Below are 16,767 nucleotides of genomic sequence, written 5' to 3'. Positions count from 1 at the left end.
GGTGACGTGGCAAAGGGATCTCATTATAATATTACCGCCCCTTAATCTGTAAGTTTCCACCCACGGCGCTGTCATTATGATTTGCAAGCGACAACGATGTATTAGTTCTAATGCCATGGCGAAAGTTTTAGCAAAACATGCTAACTGTTCTGTGTTTGGCTGCACAGACGAGCACAGAACACTGTTTACAGTCCCAGCCTCAGAGGAGACGAGAGAAAAGTGGATTTATTGATTTATTTAATGTATATTGCTGCTGCCACACAGATCTAAAATAAACATGCAATTTATTTCCCAGCAGTTTATCTTCACAGACATAACCGGCTGTTTTGTAACTCTTGTGTGTTTTTAACGTAAACTTGTGTGTGAATGAGAACTTAGTTTAGTACTCACATGCTGTGAGAGCCGCTTTCTGTGCGTGTGCTTCGGATGTGTGCGCTCAGAAAACCATGTATCAGTAGTTTAAACTTGTATGCTTTAAAACGCATGATTTCAGCGCGATAAACATGATAATCAGAACCAAAACAGATGTTTTTAGCAGGTCCGAGCTGTAATGGCGCAGCTCTATTCTGGAAAAGGGGGCGGGGAGCAGCAGCTCATTTGCATTTAAAGAGACAGGCTCGCAAAACTGTGTGTTTCTGCTTCCACTCAAAATAGGCATTTTCAAAATGATATAATAAATGATCTGTGGAGTATTTTGAGCTGAAACTTCAGACACATTCTGAGGACACCAGAGACTTATATTACATATTGTAAAAAAGGGCATAGTATGTCTCCTTTAAATACAACTAACTGAATTAGCTTTCTGACCACTTAAGTCCATCTTTATATGTAATTTAACATAATTACTTCTACTGCCTTTGAAATATGCTTAAAGTGTACTACAGACAAGCATTTACGGTAAACTAAAATATACTATAATTTCATTTTTATTGAAACCTGTATGTCATGTGTATATAAATACATTTGTAATTACACATTCGTAATGATGAAATTGCAATTTAGCACATTTAAGGTACTTTATATGTGCTTTAGTATACGAGTCAACACATAAGTTCACTTCTTTAGAGCACAACAAAAGGTTATTAAAACAAGAATTTAAAAACAAAATTTAAAGGTGTACTTGCGTGTCATGATATTGTACTCTTTTCGATTTCACTTAGATGGTCTTTTATTTCATTAATATATTATCTGCAAATACATTTTTTTAAATATATACTTAAAAACATGACAAGTGCACATTCAATGCAATTAAGCACTTCTTTTTCACAAGAAAAATTTCATGATGTTATGCTAGAATACATAGCTTGTCCATTTTAGCAGTATTATATTTGTTGTTAAGTGTATAGTTAGAGACCAAAAACGGCCTAAGTGGAAATCAGAAGTGGACTGAGAATCATTACAGCACTAGTGATTTCATGACTTTTGTAACTGATGTTGCATTTTTGTAACGTCGCTGATGAAATGAGTTCTTGTGTAAATGATTCTCTCTTAATCTCTCCTCAGATGATAAACGTACTTTGGTGGTATTACTTCTCCAAACTCATTGAGTTTATGGACACTTTCTTCTTCATTCTGAGGAAGAACAACCACCAGATCAGCTTCCTGCACGTCTACCATCACGCCACCATGCTCAACATCTGGTGGTTCGTCATGAACTGGGTGCCGTGTGGCCACTGTAAGCTCCTCGCAGGGAAACTCCACTGTTTTGCAGTCAAAGGCTTCTGAAGGAGCTTATGGTGCATTTTATATGCTGAATTTTTCAGATGCATAAAACCAAAGCAAACAGAACAGGGTAAAAATGCTTGTCCAGGTGGTTTTAAATAACTTTGCATTATGCAATGTGGTATTTAAAGGAGTTTCTTCTGTTGATCTCCATTTTCTTCTTAGAATATATTGTGGTTACCAATTATCGGTAATGCTGACTATTAATTTTCATGAATAGTCAGTTATTTTTGTACATTTTAAAATATATACATTTGTATCATAGGGAACCTACTTTGATGCTTCAGAGGTTGATTTGTGATTTGAAGCAAATGCAGCAACTAATACTGATATTACTGCTCTTTTCATCAGCCTATTTTGGCGCCACGTTTAACAGCTTCATCCATGTCCTGATGTACTCGTATTACGGCCTCTCTGCTGTCCCAGCCATGAGACCGTATCTGTGGTGGAAAAAGTATATCACTCAAGGGCAGCTGGCAAGTACACGCTTTTACTCCAAACTTCTCTGAGGACGCTTAAAAATTACACTTTTGTTTTTCCCTTTCACTTTATTAAAATACCAAGTGCTTTCTTGTAATGGAATGTGTTCACTGCTATATAACAAAAAGTCTAATAGGTTTGGATGGATAAAACATAGGATACCAAGTTTCAGATTGTTCATAACAGTCAATGTCTTTTACTTATGGGTAATTTTCCAATTTGGGGAGCTTTTCTCGTCCTCTAGAATGCTTTCCTAGTATGATTTTGAAGACAGAGTTCTGGCATGAAACTCTAGATGGCGCAGTACCATAGGTCGAACTCAATCTGAACTAATGACATCATTATCACATGGCACAGCTGATTGGTTCTCTCCTGTATCGGTAGCCAATGAGCTCGCTGCTCAGCATTCAAATATATGACTAGTGCTTGCCGTAGCAGCTGCAGCTTGCTTCAGAAACCCTCCACCTTCCCCAGCTCCACCTGTATAGATCTGCTACGAGGTGATTCATGTATGCTATATGGGGGTTATTTCATGTATGTTATATTTGCAGCAGCAGTATTTCTTACATGCTCACATGTATTGGCAGTAGCAAGTCTCGGTACTGTGCCGCAGCAGCAGCGTAGCAGATCTATTCCGCCAAGACCAAATAAAAATTAACATTGTCATGCACATTACCATGCTAATCCCTCCGAGAGTTGTCATGACAGAAATAACGGTTACGTTTGTCAGAATGTGGACTCTTTTCTTTTACCACAAGCAACCTTGTATTAGCTTATTTAACCTAATTGAAGAATCACTCATATAAAAGATTGATCAATGGTGGATCACTGATGGCTGTTTCCTCTTGCAGGTCCAGTTTGTCCTGACCATGTTCCAGACATCTTGTGCTGTGGTTTGGCCATGTGGTTTCCCAATGGGCTGGCTGTATTTCCAAATCACTTATATGATCACTCTTATCTTACTCTTCTCAAACTTCTACATAAAGGTAAACAAATTCTCAGCATAAAGAATATTATCGTAAGAAAGTACGGCTTGAAGAATTGCTCAAAATGTTCCGCTTCTTTGCTCCACAGACCTATAAGAGCTGCATGGGATCTCGGAAAACCGATCACTCGAACGGATCAATAAACGGTCACACTAATGGAGTGACATCCAATGAGAAGGTTAAATACAGGAAACCGCGCACAGATTGACAACAGTTCATCCACTTACAGTCCTGTTATTGTTATCAGCGCAGTAGAGGAGCTTCATGCATGTCTATCTAGTTACCACGCTACAGCCATTTCACCTTTAAGAGACTCCTCACATTTTTGCACACTGCAACCTCACGTTATTCATATTGAATCCAAAACTTAGGAAGTAGGGTCCAAGTTAGAGTATTTGATGTTTTTCATATATTTTTTTCTTGAAGAACAAAGATGGCTAACATTAATACTGTACTAATTTGCACTGGTGTTTTCACCAAGCTTGTTTGTAGACATAGAGAAGATTTGTATTAGAGGAATTTGACAAGTATACAGGAGTATGTCACACTTATGAGCTCAATTAAACAGTAGTAGCGTATACAATGCTTCTTTATAGCACAGGCAGATAATCTTACAAGACAGTACGTAACAGTCATAACAAGACCTTGAGAAAAATGGAAGACAATTAGTTTTATGGACTAATCGAGCGAGTTTAGTTAATTCATGTATGTTTACAGAATAAAATGGACTGTTTATTTTATATTAACAAGGATTTAGCACAATTTGTTGTAGTGCTGTATTGTAGTTGAATCTCTTGAAAACATGTCCGGGTTATATTTTACCCCAACTTACACTTTGTTTTGTGTGTGTGCGTGCGTGTGTGTGTGTGTGTGCGTGTGTGCGTGTGCGTGTGCGTGTGTGTGTGTATTTTTCAATATTCCCGTAAGATTTTTTTTTTTTTAACATGAAAACTTTACCGTATTACAACGATGTGTAGATACTAAACAATTTAAATAATATATAGTTGCTTTTGCATTACAATAATGAGAATAACGTTCTTTTCCACTCAAATGTGCAAAAATTTCATTAACGTCACAAGTTTAATAGTTTCATAGTTTTTTTTTAAGAAAATAATTATTATATGTTCTTTTGATTTGCTGGTGAAATATGAGCCAGGCATGACCCAGGGTTCGAGATCATTGTAAAACGCATCTCATATATACAATTGTTTGTTGTATATGAAACTGTTGGCGCAGATTGTGCTGACATTGCAGTGTATCAGTGTTGCAGACTTCCACCGAAGCATCTGTCTCCACCACACCACAGTATCTCCAGCCTGCAGATGTCAGTGTGATGTCTCATCAGTGCTCTTCTGTTCATCTGGCTAGTCTTGTATGCGCTCTTTGCTGCAATTAATAGCTTCTGATTTATTTTCTGGTGTCAAAAATGTCACAACGAATCAGTAGTTCAGCACATCGCTTTCACGTTTACCAAAACAATGAACAATGGCTTACACTGTAATTATAAAGCACATTTATAGCTCTGTAACACTTTCCTTTTCCCTTTTTGAGGCACTGTAAGTGCTGCATGACAGGCAGTGAAGGGAGTGAGCAGCTCTTTAGACCCTGTCCTGTACTGAGTCACCTAAACCATGAAATCAGGATCCAGTGCGTTTCAACAGCTTAACATACTCATTCTCTGTGCCAGCATTCCAGATCTAGTCAAGCAACATTAATTTTGTTCTTGTGTTTGAACAAACCGTTGCCTTCATCTAGCCTGTTACAGTGTATGTGTGTTTAACCATTAAGCATAGAAATGCAGGAAAACAATGAATACTGCTGTGCAACTTCTGTTACTGATTCATAATCATAATTCCTTCTTAACAATCAAGTCATTCTCTGTTAGTGTTCAGTTTAGGATAAGTAATGATATCTTGCATTATAGTAATACCTCCCTGGTAAATGATAGAATACTGTTAATTCATGCTTTCAGTGCAGCCGTATAGACCCACTCATCCAGTGCACAAGATACCGTTTGCTAATAGCACAGTAGAGAATTAATGTTGTATCACAGAATTAATACTGCACGTGTTAATACAAGACGTAGGCCGTTAACATCAGACACAATACCAATAAAGTGATTTTTATTTGGAAATATATCAGGTGTCAGTGTTTGTTCACTTGTCTTTTTGATTTCAAGTATATTGAGGTTTTAAATATTGAAAGGTTTCTCTTATTGGCTTTAAATGAATTCTATTCTACTATAATAAATCATAATAAAACTGATGAGTTTCCACACATTTTGATAAATGAATTTCCAGTACTTTTATAGTCATTTGTGATTCCTGGATAAGGATTCCCCCCCCCCAAAATCATTGTCAACGAAAAGCAGTTTCTACCCAATGAAATACTTAAGAGCTAAGAAAGTGCAAACACTTCTTCGGGCTTAGAAATCACAAATGTAAACTTCCCTGATATTTCGGATTTCCACAACCATGACAAACTAGAACAAATAATCATATAATAACATAAAAAAGGGTTATCAGTGGACTTAAAAGAGAACTTATTTTTTGTCACAGATACAATTCCCCTTGAACTAAATCCCCATCAGTCCCCAAATCTCAGAGCATGTTATAGTTGGATTATATGTCCTCTTAATAAAATTCTAGACCTGATTTCTGAAGGGTGCTTGTTTCAAAGACATTTAAACTACAGGGTCCACCAAAGAAAACAAGCTGAACTTAAACTGAAAGTGATGTTATAACAAATCTGCTGAAATCTGCCTATAACCCCCTTCCCTTCTATTTCGGAGTAGAGCAAAATATTCAACAAGACAAAATGTTAAAAAGAGAACGGTTGAGAAGGTGACGACAGTCAAAAGGAAACATTTTGATGAAACTGCAAAGACCGGTATTTCTTTTTCTGATTTCAATTTGACTTAAGCAACACAATTTACACACACAAAAGAAAAAGACAGCAAAGCACAATATAGCTCATTTATTTGGGTGTTCCAGTTATCAGCCGACATATTCCCTCACTGAAATTCACAAAAACAACCTGAACATTCATCATCATCACAGTCCATTTGAAACCTCTTACAATCTTTTATATATATATATATAGCGAGAGAGAGAGCGAGAGAGAATATCTTTATCTTTACAATAAGAGCAAGACAGATCTTACACTATCATGAAAACAAAACATAATGCTTCGAGCTGCAGTTAAGACTAGGAATCTAAGAATGTCACACCATTCGTCTATATTCATAAGAAAGAGCCTGGGCTGGAAGTAGTAGGGCGAGCAGATGGAGGTGGCAGTGAGGTGTAAACCTTGAGGGGTCAAGGGTCGAGTTACTGCATGCATTGCTTGGGTCGTCCTACAGTGGAAGCTCTGAAAAGGCTGTGTAGCTCTTCACTCGTGCAAAAAACAGAGGCGTGTACATTTTGTCTACATCAAACGCAGTGACAACTGTCTCTCCAGTCGATCTAAGGGAGAAAAAGACAAAAAAAAAAAACGTTTAGAAATGTACAAAATCTCCCAAGCATGCCGAAGTCACTGCCTACTGACTGCTCTGGATCAAATTCAGCAGTTTTCCAAGCAATCCTGTCCCTTAAACTCACAGGACCACCAGGACACAACTGGTATGGAGCCCAAGGCTAGACTTGTCACACGGCCCATGACAAGGTTCCCGACTGGACCGCTCTGATGACAGCCATGGCTGCAAAGTGTTGGACCAATAGTATTTGATTTTCTACCAAATTCACTAAAATGCTTAGTCATAGAAAAAAATCATATAGTAGAACGTTTTATATATCCTATAATTATATAATTTAATTATAATTATAATAATTATATATATATAAAATGTAACTTCAGAGCATGTCGAAGAGCTTGCAAACTCCTAGCTTGCTGGAGAAAGAACATCAACATGTTTGTGTTTTCTTAGGATTTTTGAGCAGTGTGGCTGACAAAGTGCTGAAACGTAGCAACTCAGTGACGGCAAATGCTTACTTTACACAACAATGCAATAAAATAAAAACATCACCCGTATCAGTCCTTCTGTAACTGAAAGTTAAATGCTCAATTTTTTTATTTGAGTGCTAAAATCAAACTCAGTTTGATTCAGCTTATGCATATTTGTATCCATTTGTTTTTTATTATCATTAAAAAAAATTACATAACGTATTGACCCGAATATAAGACGTTGTTTTTTTCTTGGAAATACATCTGAAAAAACGCGGTCGTCTTATATTCAGGGTCTAGACTTTGACATGTCAATAATACACGTAATGTAATGCGTGTTGTAAAGATCGCGAGTAAAAACAAAAGAAAAAGAAAACCTTACAGCTGCACGAGTCGTGACTGTCACGTTAGCCTGATGGGACCAAACTCCCTTTGTGATTTTAAAACGTAAGACAGTACCCAGATTTGAAGACTACAGTAGGATTTAACTTCTACTGTTAATAAGATTTTGGTAGGCTACTATTAGATGGATAGCCTAAATGTCCTAATTCAGATGGGCTACCTGTTTTTGAAATTTTTTTTTTATGGTGTATCAAAAAGTGTATATTTTTTAAATGTGATTGTTGGTACATTTTACCAGTTTTTACCATACTTTCAAAACAAAACTTTAAATAGGAAAAATATGCAATATGAAAATAATTGAAGACAAAATGTGTTTTACTGAGAAAAAACAAGATTTGGTTTTTAAAAAGCCTTTTTCCAAAAGGTACATCTGGAAAAAGGGGGGTCGTCTTACAATCAGGGTCGTCTTATATTCGGGCCAATACGGTATAAAGAGTCTACTTATTTCTATTTTTATATTGACCACTTCTATGATGATTTTTTTGGTGCTTTTGTGTTATGTTGGAGCTTGGCAGTATCTGACCCCATTTGCTTTCGTCATGAGATGAACATATTTCAAAACAGAAAAATAAAGTCATACAGGTTTGGAATGATGGTGAGTAATAGTTAATTTCTGAATTTTAAGATAGCCTAATTCCTTTAAGCATCTGATCAGCATCTCGTTCAAGGTGATGTGCTAATGCGTCCTCATTGATTGTGTGAACAGACAGCAGGAGGAATTTCATTCGGACTCATCAGATGTGTTGGAGAATGCAGATTGGTGAGACACCTGTAGGTGATGTGGCAGGAATGGTGGATCCACACCAGCTTGTTGAAGCGTTGACGCCCCCCAGAGGACAGCTGCAGTCCTACATGAAAGGCGCGCTCCGCTTCGGGGGCTGGGTTCCGCCTGCAGAACCGGCTCCTCTGGTACTCTGCCACCTTCTGCTGGAAGATGACAAAACATTGGTTCAATGCTAGTAAAACGGCAAAGAAATAGAACAGTGCTGTTAAAGAAAAGGGTCTGTAAACATGAACAGGCAAACCAACCTCTTCTTTTCTCTTGGAGACAACAACATAAACTTTGGTTTCATTGTCCATATCCTGGGACAGCCGATAATGGCCAAACATGATGGAGTCCATCCTGTGGAAATTGAAGATTTTTAAAGGGGACATCGGATGCAAAATTCAGTTTTACATGGTGTTTGCATATAAATGTGTCTTAGCAGCGTGGCCACAAGCACCCTACAATTAGGGCTGTGACGGTTGCCGTGACAACCGCGTCACCGACCACCGCGGTTGTCTACTGCCACCAGCGGTAGTGCACGTGACGTCACGCACTCTATAACAAGCATAATGCAAAGTTTTGTATACAAGTGTAATAACAGTAGCAGAACTGTGAACCGTGTCTACACCGGACACGACACCGCCGCGTCGCAACAGGTTGAGTCTGTCTAGTGTCTACACAGGACATTTGAACTCTGTGTCAGTACCTCATAAATAGAACGAGGCAGTTTACTGTTGGGGATTTGTCATGTCGTGCCGCATCCAGTGTAGCATCACTGATTATAATGAGTTTTATAGTATTTTGTCGTGCCACGTCCTGTAGACAGGGTGTATTTAACTTTCTTATTTAGGCTACTTTCTTGTTTAACTGTATTATTTCTTTGATATTTATTTTAGTGTTTTGCAGGCTGCGTATTCACTGACTGAAGTGCTAAAATAAACACGAGCTAACAAGTTGAATCGGATGTGTTAGATGAGTGAGACAGTGCTGGGCTGCTCTTCCTGGACAGTTTTGAAAACCATTTCAGAGACATGTTCTTAAATGTGATTCATATAAAATATATTACATGCATGCGCAGTTTTACGCCAGCTTTAATCGCCTTTTTGGTAACTTCATGACTTAACTGACCACGGCATTGCATGCACGTAGTTTATTTCACACGCTTTGATTGAAAGGATACAGGCTACAGCGCGCCGGCGCCTTTGTGCGTGCAATTGAAGAGCACGCGCTGCAAGCACAGTACCGTTTCTGCGCTCGCTTCACTCGTGCCTGGCACCGATTGTGAAGAGGAGCTCGCGTCTGAAACGTCTCCCGCTCTCAGTCGTTCTGCGACTGAATAAATGCACTTCTTGTCAAGAGAAAAAGTGACAGAAGCAGCAGTTGTGAGTGGGGTGGCCCACCCTAGCCCCACCCCTGCGTTAAATATTTTGAACGCGTTAAACTGAAAAAAATAATCGCCTGCGTTAACGTGCTAATTTTGTATATATATATATATATGTCAACACCGCGCCACCGGCGGTAGTTGGTCCATTACCACCGCGGTGGTAAAAATCTGCCTAAATAAATAAAATGCATAAAAATGCATTCACTCCTTTTTTCTAATCCCCAAAAAACCTAAGCAGTCTCAATTATCAAGCCGTTTTGATTTGCTGAGCACTATGATGTCATATTGCTCAGGCCCCGCCTACAACCGCTGACGGACTGTCCTTTATTAGCAAATTTCCGCCCTTGGCCAGTTGTACGCTGTCTGCCATTTTATCCACACTCGAACAGCTGTAGCGACAACAATGACTCAAAAGCAATGCAGGTGTTTTGTAGTTGGATGTAAAAGTGAACATAAGAGTCTTCATTTTCTCCCGACATCAGAGCCACTGAGGAAGCAGAGGATTCCTTTTATTATTGATGTTAACACGCCACCGAATACAGAAAAAACGGAAGAGAGGGGCGGGGTGAGCAGTAGCTCATTATCATTTAAAGAGACATGCACCGAAACGGCTCGCTGTGAACAGAGCTGTTTTTGACAAGGTAAAAAGGGTGTCGTTTTACTCGACCATTGAGGAACTTTAACCAAAGTATGTTGCAGACATTTCATGAAAACCCTAGAATCATACCAACTTGTGGAAAATGGGCATCCGATGTGCCCTTTAATGATTTAAAGATGGCACATGGCCTAGAAATGTTCTGTCAGCCAAGTTAAATTCAGAGCAGAGGTCTGTTATTTAGGCCCATGACACGTACCTGGAGTTCTTGCTGCGCAGCCTTGGGACAGTGACCAAAGGGTCCTCAGGTGTGGTCAACATCATCACCTGACCATCAGGGAAGAAGCGCAGGTACCTAAAAGATCAGGTCTCGTCAAAGCCTGGTAACACTGAACAAAACAGATTTTGTTCAGGGCCATTATAGGGATACTCCACCCAAAAAGGAAAATTCTGTCCACGTTTACTCCTTATGTTGTTCCAAACTTGACTTTCTTCTGTGGGAAGTAAAATATTTAATTTTTCTCCATAAAACAGAAATGAATGGGATCCATTGTTAATGGGTTCCCAACTTTCCGCAAAATATCTTCTTTTGTGTGTCTGCAGAACAAATGCACTGTTTCCCATGAATCACCTCTGTCCCGCCACAGTTTCATAATGAACTGAAAATATTTTATAAATATTAATTTAATAATATAAAAGGTCTCTAACATTGTTTTTCACCACTACTTTGGTGAAACATCTGTTAATTAAACTAAAATCAGAATCAATATAGCTTAATGTGCTTATTAAACTAATGATTTAATTATGTAGTCTTTCATGCTGCGAGTTTGAAAGAAAAACGTGTACTCCTTCCAGCTGTTTTCACAGAAACTGCATTTTTGTGTCAAAATAAAAGCCGGACGGTTAAACTACAAGTGAAGAAATTAATACAAATATTGTAATTTTTCTATAAAACAAATTTAATATACTTACTATGATTTATGAAGTATTTATTTTATGTTTATTTTACAGTGCAGTTGTATTACAATAATAATATTACTGTCTTTATTATTAAAGGTATTATTATAATATTTGTTTGACTTCTAAAAACATCAGTGTGAATGCAATGTGAACAGACACTTTCGCAACTAAAAGCGGTTTGAGTCCACTTTAAAGTCCAAGCCAATGCAACCACTTTTTTTTACTCTATTCAATTTGGTCACTGAAAATGTGTTGGAGCTCTTAATTTTGCTTTCAATGTGCAACAGATTCATGCATTTAACTTTAGAATGTCAATATTTTCATCCAGGGGTGCATGACCCCAGATAACCCCAGAGGGACAAAGGTCCATAGTCTAACAAAGCCCTGTGGGAAACACTGGGAATGCATACAGGTTTGGAACCACATGGTGTTGAGTAAATGCTGACAGAATTTAGATTTTTGAGTGGAGTACCCCTTTAAAGCCCCAAGCTCACCTGTAGTACTCCACCTGGTGCCAAGCCCTGTAGAAGCCATCGAGAGACTCTTCCCCCTGACGGATGTATGAGGTTTTACTGATGTAAACACCTGCACAAACCATGGACATTTATTAAACACTGTACAAGCAGCACATATTCAAGAAGACATAGAGAAGCGCACGCATTTACCATCAAAGCGTACACGTGGCCTTTCCAAAAACATCTCTCTCCAGGATGAAAATGGCAGCATTTTGGTGCAGCTCCGCCCCCACACCCTCAAACAGGCAGACCGCCAAATCTCAGGGTCCCTGAAACAAGACACCCACAAAAACATGGCAAACTTAATTTTTAATGCTTAAAATCTGAGTGCTGTTCTTGAGCACAAGCCGCTATAATGCTAGTGGGGAAGCTGGTTTACGCTGATGTCTGCTGAGTGTGTGAGCCCACCTGGCACAGATATAGAAACCCTTGCAAACCAGGGAAAGCTGCTCTAGGGCTCGAAGGTCCAGGTCACATGACACCACCCAACGGAAGATATACATGAGCACCTCGAAGGGCAAAGCTGTGGACGTGAAAGAAGGGGCTTTCAGGGCAACAGGTAAACTCTAGAAATCCACACAGACTAGCTCCAGAGTGAGGATTACCCGAGATGTGCACCAGAGTCGAGTCTGTCTCAGGCTCACACAGCTTCATGGTGCCGTCGCACAGCGTCAGCTGCTGCTGGAAGTACGTCAGTAGATCGTCTATCTCCCGATCGTTCTCATTGTCCTCCAAGCTAACGAGTGGGACAATCAAACATTCACATTATCGTGCAATCAACCTTCAAATGGCAAAACAAAACAGAGAAATAGGAACTTGAAAAGTATTTTGCATGTAGAAAATAAAGCTCATTACAATTTGCATTGTGACTTTATTTATTGCAGTTGCACACATTTCTATCAATCAAATTACTGTAAGGAAAAAATCTAATTCTCATTATTGTAAAGCAAAAAAAATAAAAAAATTTTAATTGTAAAGAACTTTTTAATGCAATACTAATGTAATAATAATGTAAGAGAATCTCCGAAAACTATCAGAATTGTTCAAAACAACTAAAAAAGCGCATCATCCGAATACATTACAGTAATGACAAAATGTGCTTGAAAACGGTCATGAAAAAAAATCACTAAAGCTTTATTTTCTTTAAGCAAATTATAAATATATATATATATATATACACACACATTCGTAATTTTAATGTTTAAATGTTTTTAATGTTACTGTCTACTGAAAGCAAGCGTTACTATATAAAGGGTCTATACAAAAACAATATCTAACAATAAATATTTTAGCTACAAAAAAAGTAACTATTATTAAATATTTACCTTCTATTATTCCATGAAACATCTATTGTTATTATTATTTTTTTTAATGTTTATGCATTTTAGAAGGCTAGAAAACACATTTTAAAATGTTCTAATACACATCCAAGTTTCCCATGACAGTTCATTCTGCAGCCGAGCGCTTACTAGCTGCCACCGCGGTCCGGATCAGGAGTTCTGCTGTAGGTGATCCGAAACTCAATGTCTGGTACCAGCTGCATTGCACTCTTATAGTACTTGATGGCTGCAAAATCAAAATGGGGACATTTAAACCTGCAGGCTTCACGTAATCCATTTTATTAGTCTGAATGGCTAAACAAAAAGAAAAACCTTCATAAACTGCTCCGTTCTGTTCTTCCTCGACAGCCTTCAGGAACAGCTCTCGGGCCTATGAGCACACATTCACAATCAGCCATAAGACAAGGTCAAGTGAAGGATATAACATTACACATCAACACTGTGACAGCACAGAGTTATTTTGGTCATGTAATGATCTTTTCTCATAGTACATCCAATGAATATTCATGAGCTCGCACCTTCCCCTCTTTAGCGATTTCCTGTTTCCTCTTAAGGTCAGCAGTTTTGGGGACACTTTTCTTTCCACCTGAGCTGGGCTGAAGCTCAGACATCCACTTTGCCCGAAAGGCACTGAGCTCCATCTGAAACATAAAAAAAACAGCTACAGACTTCTGAAAAACTGGGCTGAGACTTGATTTTATCCATCATCAGTTAAAGAGTAGAGTTCATCACATAATAGAATGGAGCCACTTGGTGAGAGGGGTTCAATAGTAAGAGGACACGGTGACATTATTTTCCTACTTAACACCGTGAAGCTCGTTGTCACAATCTGTATTGTGTAAAGCGCTATATTAATAAAGGTGACATTTGCCATAAAGTCAAAGTCTTTTCATTGGCAGAGCAAAATAAATTTTGATGAAAGATTATAAAATGCCGTTCGATGAAACAATGTACAACAATTAATTATACACAACAACACCAGGAAGGTACTATAAGAAAATAATCAGGGGGAAAAAATTTATTTCATGCTCAAAATAATAATTTTGTAGACAGTGGTGCAGATTTTTATTGTTATTTCAGGTATTAATCCTTGGAACTGACTGGTTTAAATTATTATACTAAGAAAATGTCTTGAGATTTGCAACAAGAAAAAAGTAGGGTGGGACTTGATTTTAGCCAATGATTCGTTCCATAGCGGAATAGAAAGTACAACAAGAAAATAGTAAACGAAAAAGTAAGAGAGATTCGTTATGTCATCTAAAAAGGGAAGTCATTTCAGAAATGGAGTAGTAGATTACAAAACTACCGTATTTCATTAAAGATTACAATTACTTTTTTCTTTGGTGTCTTCTTAAAATAATAATAAGAGGAGGCCAAGCCCACTAACTTGCAGATTAGAATCCTCTGTATTTTCATCCTCCCCTTCTTCAACAGTGCCATCAGTGTTTTGGTCGCTTTCAGCCTAGAAATAGCACATATTCAGTCATTTCAAATTCTATATTTTCATATTAAGTAGGTGAAAATACATACAGAGAGTTTAAAAAGAAGTGACGCACAAAGCCCTGATTAAAAACTATAACCACGTCCATGTTTGGTGGAAAATAAGTGACATTAATCACCAGCACCCGAAGCAGCAGAAAATCACTGCACTAAACGTATAAAACACAGATGATCGGCTATCAAGTTAAATTCTTATTCAGTGCATCTGAATACAAATCCAGTCGTGATTTGCAGAACTGCAAACTTTGTAAACACGCATACACAACATAGCTTGTTTTCGACATATGGACATTATGCATCATTGTTATTACATGCTGAACGTTTAAAGAATTAGTTAGGACTGCTATTCAGCGTACAAAAAAACAACAACACTCAGATGTGTGACAAGACTAGTACACGTCATGACTGCTAACGTGCTAATGTTAGCAGCACCTGATTAGCAGCCTCGCTAATCTTAGAAACACAGCTTTTACTGACCATAACCGCTTATTTTGCGAGCTCTTTTAATGTAGCGTTTAAAGACGTGCTTTCAGCGAATGTTTTACAGATCACGATCAGAGAAGCGGACGACACCGCGGTCAAATTTACGAGCTCGCCACACGGCAGCCATCACGACGAGCATGTGACAGGAGCGCTCGCTGAGGCACTTCAGCTTGACTTGAGTTGTGCGACACTCATCGCAGTTTACGGATGCCGTAGGAATGAATGAGAAGTGCCGTAATCTGAATCCCACCTGTCGCAAAAAGTCAGTGACTTCTCTTATAAAACGGCATTTTTTTCGGTGTAAACTCTAAAAATAGTTAAATCCAAAAGTATTGTTTAGTGTAAAACATGTTGAAGATTAGCCGACAGGCTGTCGATTCATTAAATGATAAGTTGTTTCCTCTAAAAAGCTGTTTATTCAGCGTAGTGAAGCCTCTCCTCCATTAACATCCATTGAAACAAAACGGACTCTGGTCTCCTTCCCTGCGTACGGCCAAAGCGGAAGCGTTAGCATTAGCCGGTACGCTTTTTTGGCTAAAGGTCGCAGGCTTGCCTTCCAGTGGCTTTGCTGATGCGACAAACAACATCCGGTATGTGGTTTAAAAATAAAAGTCTGCCCGTCTGTCTGTCTGTTCGCTAAGCCTCACCCACTGATCTATATAACGACTCTCTATAATATAATATAATATAATATAATATAATATAATATAATATAATATAATATAATATAATATAATATAATATAATATAATATAATATAATATAATATAATATAATATAATATAATATAATATAATATAATATAATATAATATAATATAATATAATATAATATAATATAATATAATATAATATAATATAATATAATATAATATAATATAATATAATATAATATAATAGAAATAATTATATATTATCTATATATTGTTCTCTATTATAGATCAGTGGCCTCACCACAGAATGTGTGGTGTTGTAAAAGACTAGTGATCCCGTCACTTTGTATTTTCTTTGTTTTTGTCAAAGTGAAATCATATTTTCCTTATTTTACTAGTATCAAATTATTTTAATGTGAGCAGAAAAAGACAAAAACACTAAAAGTCATACTTTTTGTTTCCCTGTCAAATTTACATGCGCTTTCCTATAAAAGCGTAGATAAAGTAAAATAAAAAGGGAAATTAAGGTTCCGGAAGTGACAACGGTGTAGAAATCATTACGAGTCGAACCTCAGCTCCATTTAATAAATCCAGCGGAAAACTCGAAGTACTATAAACGTGTACTATGGCGAAAGATTACCTTATGAATATGAATGAGATGTTGTTAAATTTGTTTGGTATTCTTTCAATGGCAAACGTGAAAGTCATTGCATATTAATTAGACGGTGTTTTTCCCTCCATGAACGAAGGCGTGGCTTATGAATATTAAGTACTACTCCTTCACCATAGTAGCTTTCGTAACTTAATTCGCGGACGAGAAGTCCCTGGACACACCCACCTTACAAAGCAGTTAAAGCCCTAGATGTCCACTTTCATTTTGTCGAAACCTTTATATTTCCTTTATATCATCTGCAGTGTTACTAAATACCAGCTGCTTCCCCGCTTATAATAATAATAATAATAATAATAATAATAACAATAATAATAATAATTGACGCACAGTGTGACGTCTCACTGTTGTTAAAGTGAATCATCTTTAC

The 16,767-nt window shown here is 37.7% G+C and overlaps 2 protein-coding genes across 4 annotated transcripts in view; one reads left to right on the top strand and one right to left on the bottom strand.

The window, feature by feature from the left end:
* Positions 1–3,967, top strand: part of LOC107664697 (elongation of very long chain fatty acids protein 5-like) — a 17,422-nt gene extending 13,455 nt beyond the window's left edge. For both annotated transcript variants that reach the window (XM_016455340.1, XM_016455341.1), the window contains exons 5-8: positions 1,504–1,675; positions 2,074–2,198; positions 3,054–3,188; positions 3,277–3,967. In XM_016455340.1, the coding sequence (XP_016310826.1) occupies positions 1,504–1,675; positions 2,074–2,198; positions 3,054–3,188; positions 3,277–3,396 (552 nt within the window). In that variant the 3' untranslated portion in view covers positions 3,397–3,967. The remainder of the gene's footprint in view (positions 1–1,503; positions 1,676–2,073; positions 2,199–3,053; positions 3,189–3,276) is intronic.
* A 2,182-nt stretch (positions 3,968–6,149) lies between these two features.
* On the bottom strand, positions 6,150–15,268 carry LOC107664696 (F-box only protein 9). 2 transcript variants are annotated; one of them, XM_016455339.1, is made up of 13 exons: positions 15,070–15,268; positions 14,480–14,554; positions 13,611–13,733; positions 13,405–13,462; positions 13,222–13,318; positions 12,358–12,488; positions 12,161–12,275; positions 11,903–12,021; positions 11,732–11,822; positions 10,537–10,632; positions 8,562–8,655; positions 8,302–8,456; positions 6,150–6,652 (listed from the first exon to the last, which is right to left on the bottom strand). In XM_016455339.1, exons 1-13 carry the CDS (start codon positions 15,070–15,072, stop codon positions 6,544–6,546), a joined length of 1,266 nt encoding a protein of 421 aa, XP_016310825.1. In that variant the 5' UTR covers positions 15,073–15,268; the 3' UTR covers positions 6,150–6,543. The 2 variants fall into 2 exon arrangements, with proteins under 2 accessions (XP_016310825.1, XP_016310823.1); XM_016455337.1 differs by having other exon boundaries at positions 8,302–8,459; positions 15,070–15,267.
* Positions 15,269–16,767: the final 1,499 nt, after the last annotated feature.

Source organism: Sinocyclocheilus anshuiensis, unplaced genomic scaffold, assembly GCF_001515605.1.
Source record: "Sinocyclocheilus anshuiensis isolate Anshui unplaced genomic scaffold, SAMN03320099.WGS_v1.1 scaffold455, whole genome shotgun sequence".
NCBI lineage: Eukaryota > Metazoa > Chordata > Actinopteri > Cypriniformes > Cyprinidae > Sinocyclocheilus > Sinocyclocheilus anshuiensis.
Note: the sequence above shows the minus strand (reverse complement) of the source record. Positions and strands in the feature narration are given on the sequence as shown.

What these genes read in the sequence shown, in the direction of transcription:
- LOC107664696 (XM_016455337.1), bottom strand. An exon ending in GAACGGAGCAGTTTATGAAG is followed by an intron (nt 13,319 to 13,404) that starts GTTTTTCTTTTT and finishes TTGATTTTGCAG; the next exon opens with CCATCAAGTACTATAAGAGT. An exon ending in CTGCGCAGCAAGAACTCCAG is followed by an intron (nt 8,656 to 10,536) that starts GTACGTGTCATG and finishes CAATTTCCACAG; the next exon opens with GATGGACTCCATCATGTTTG.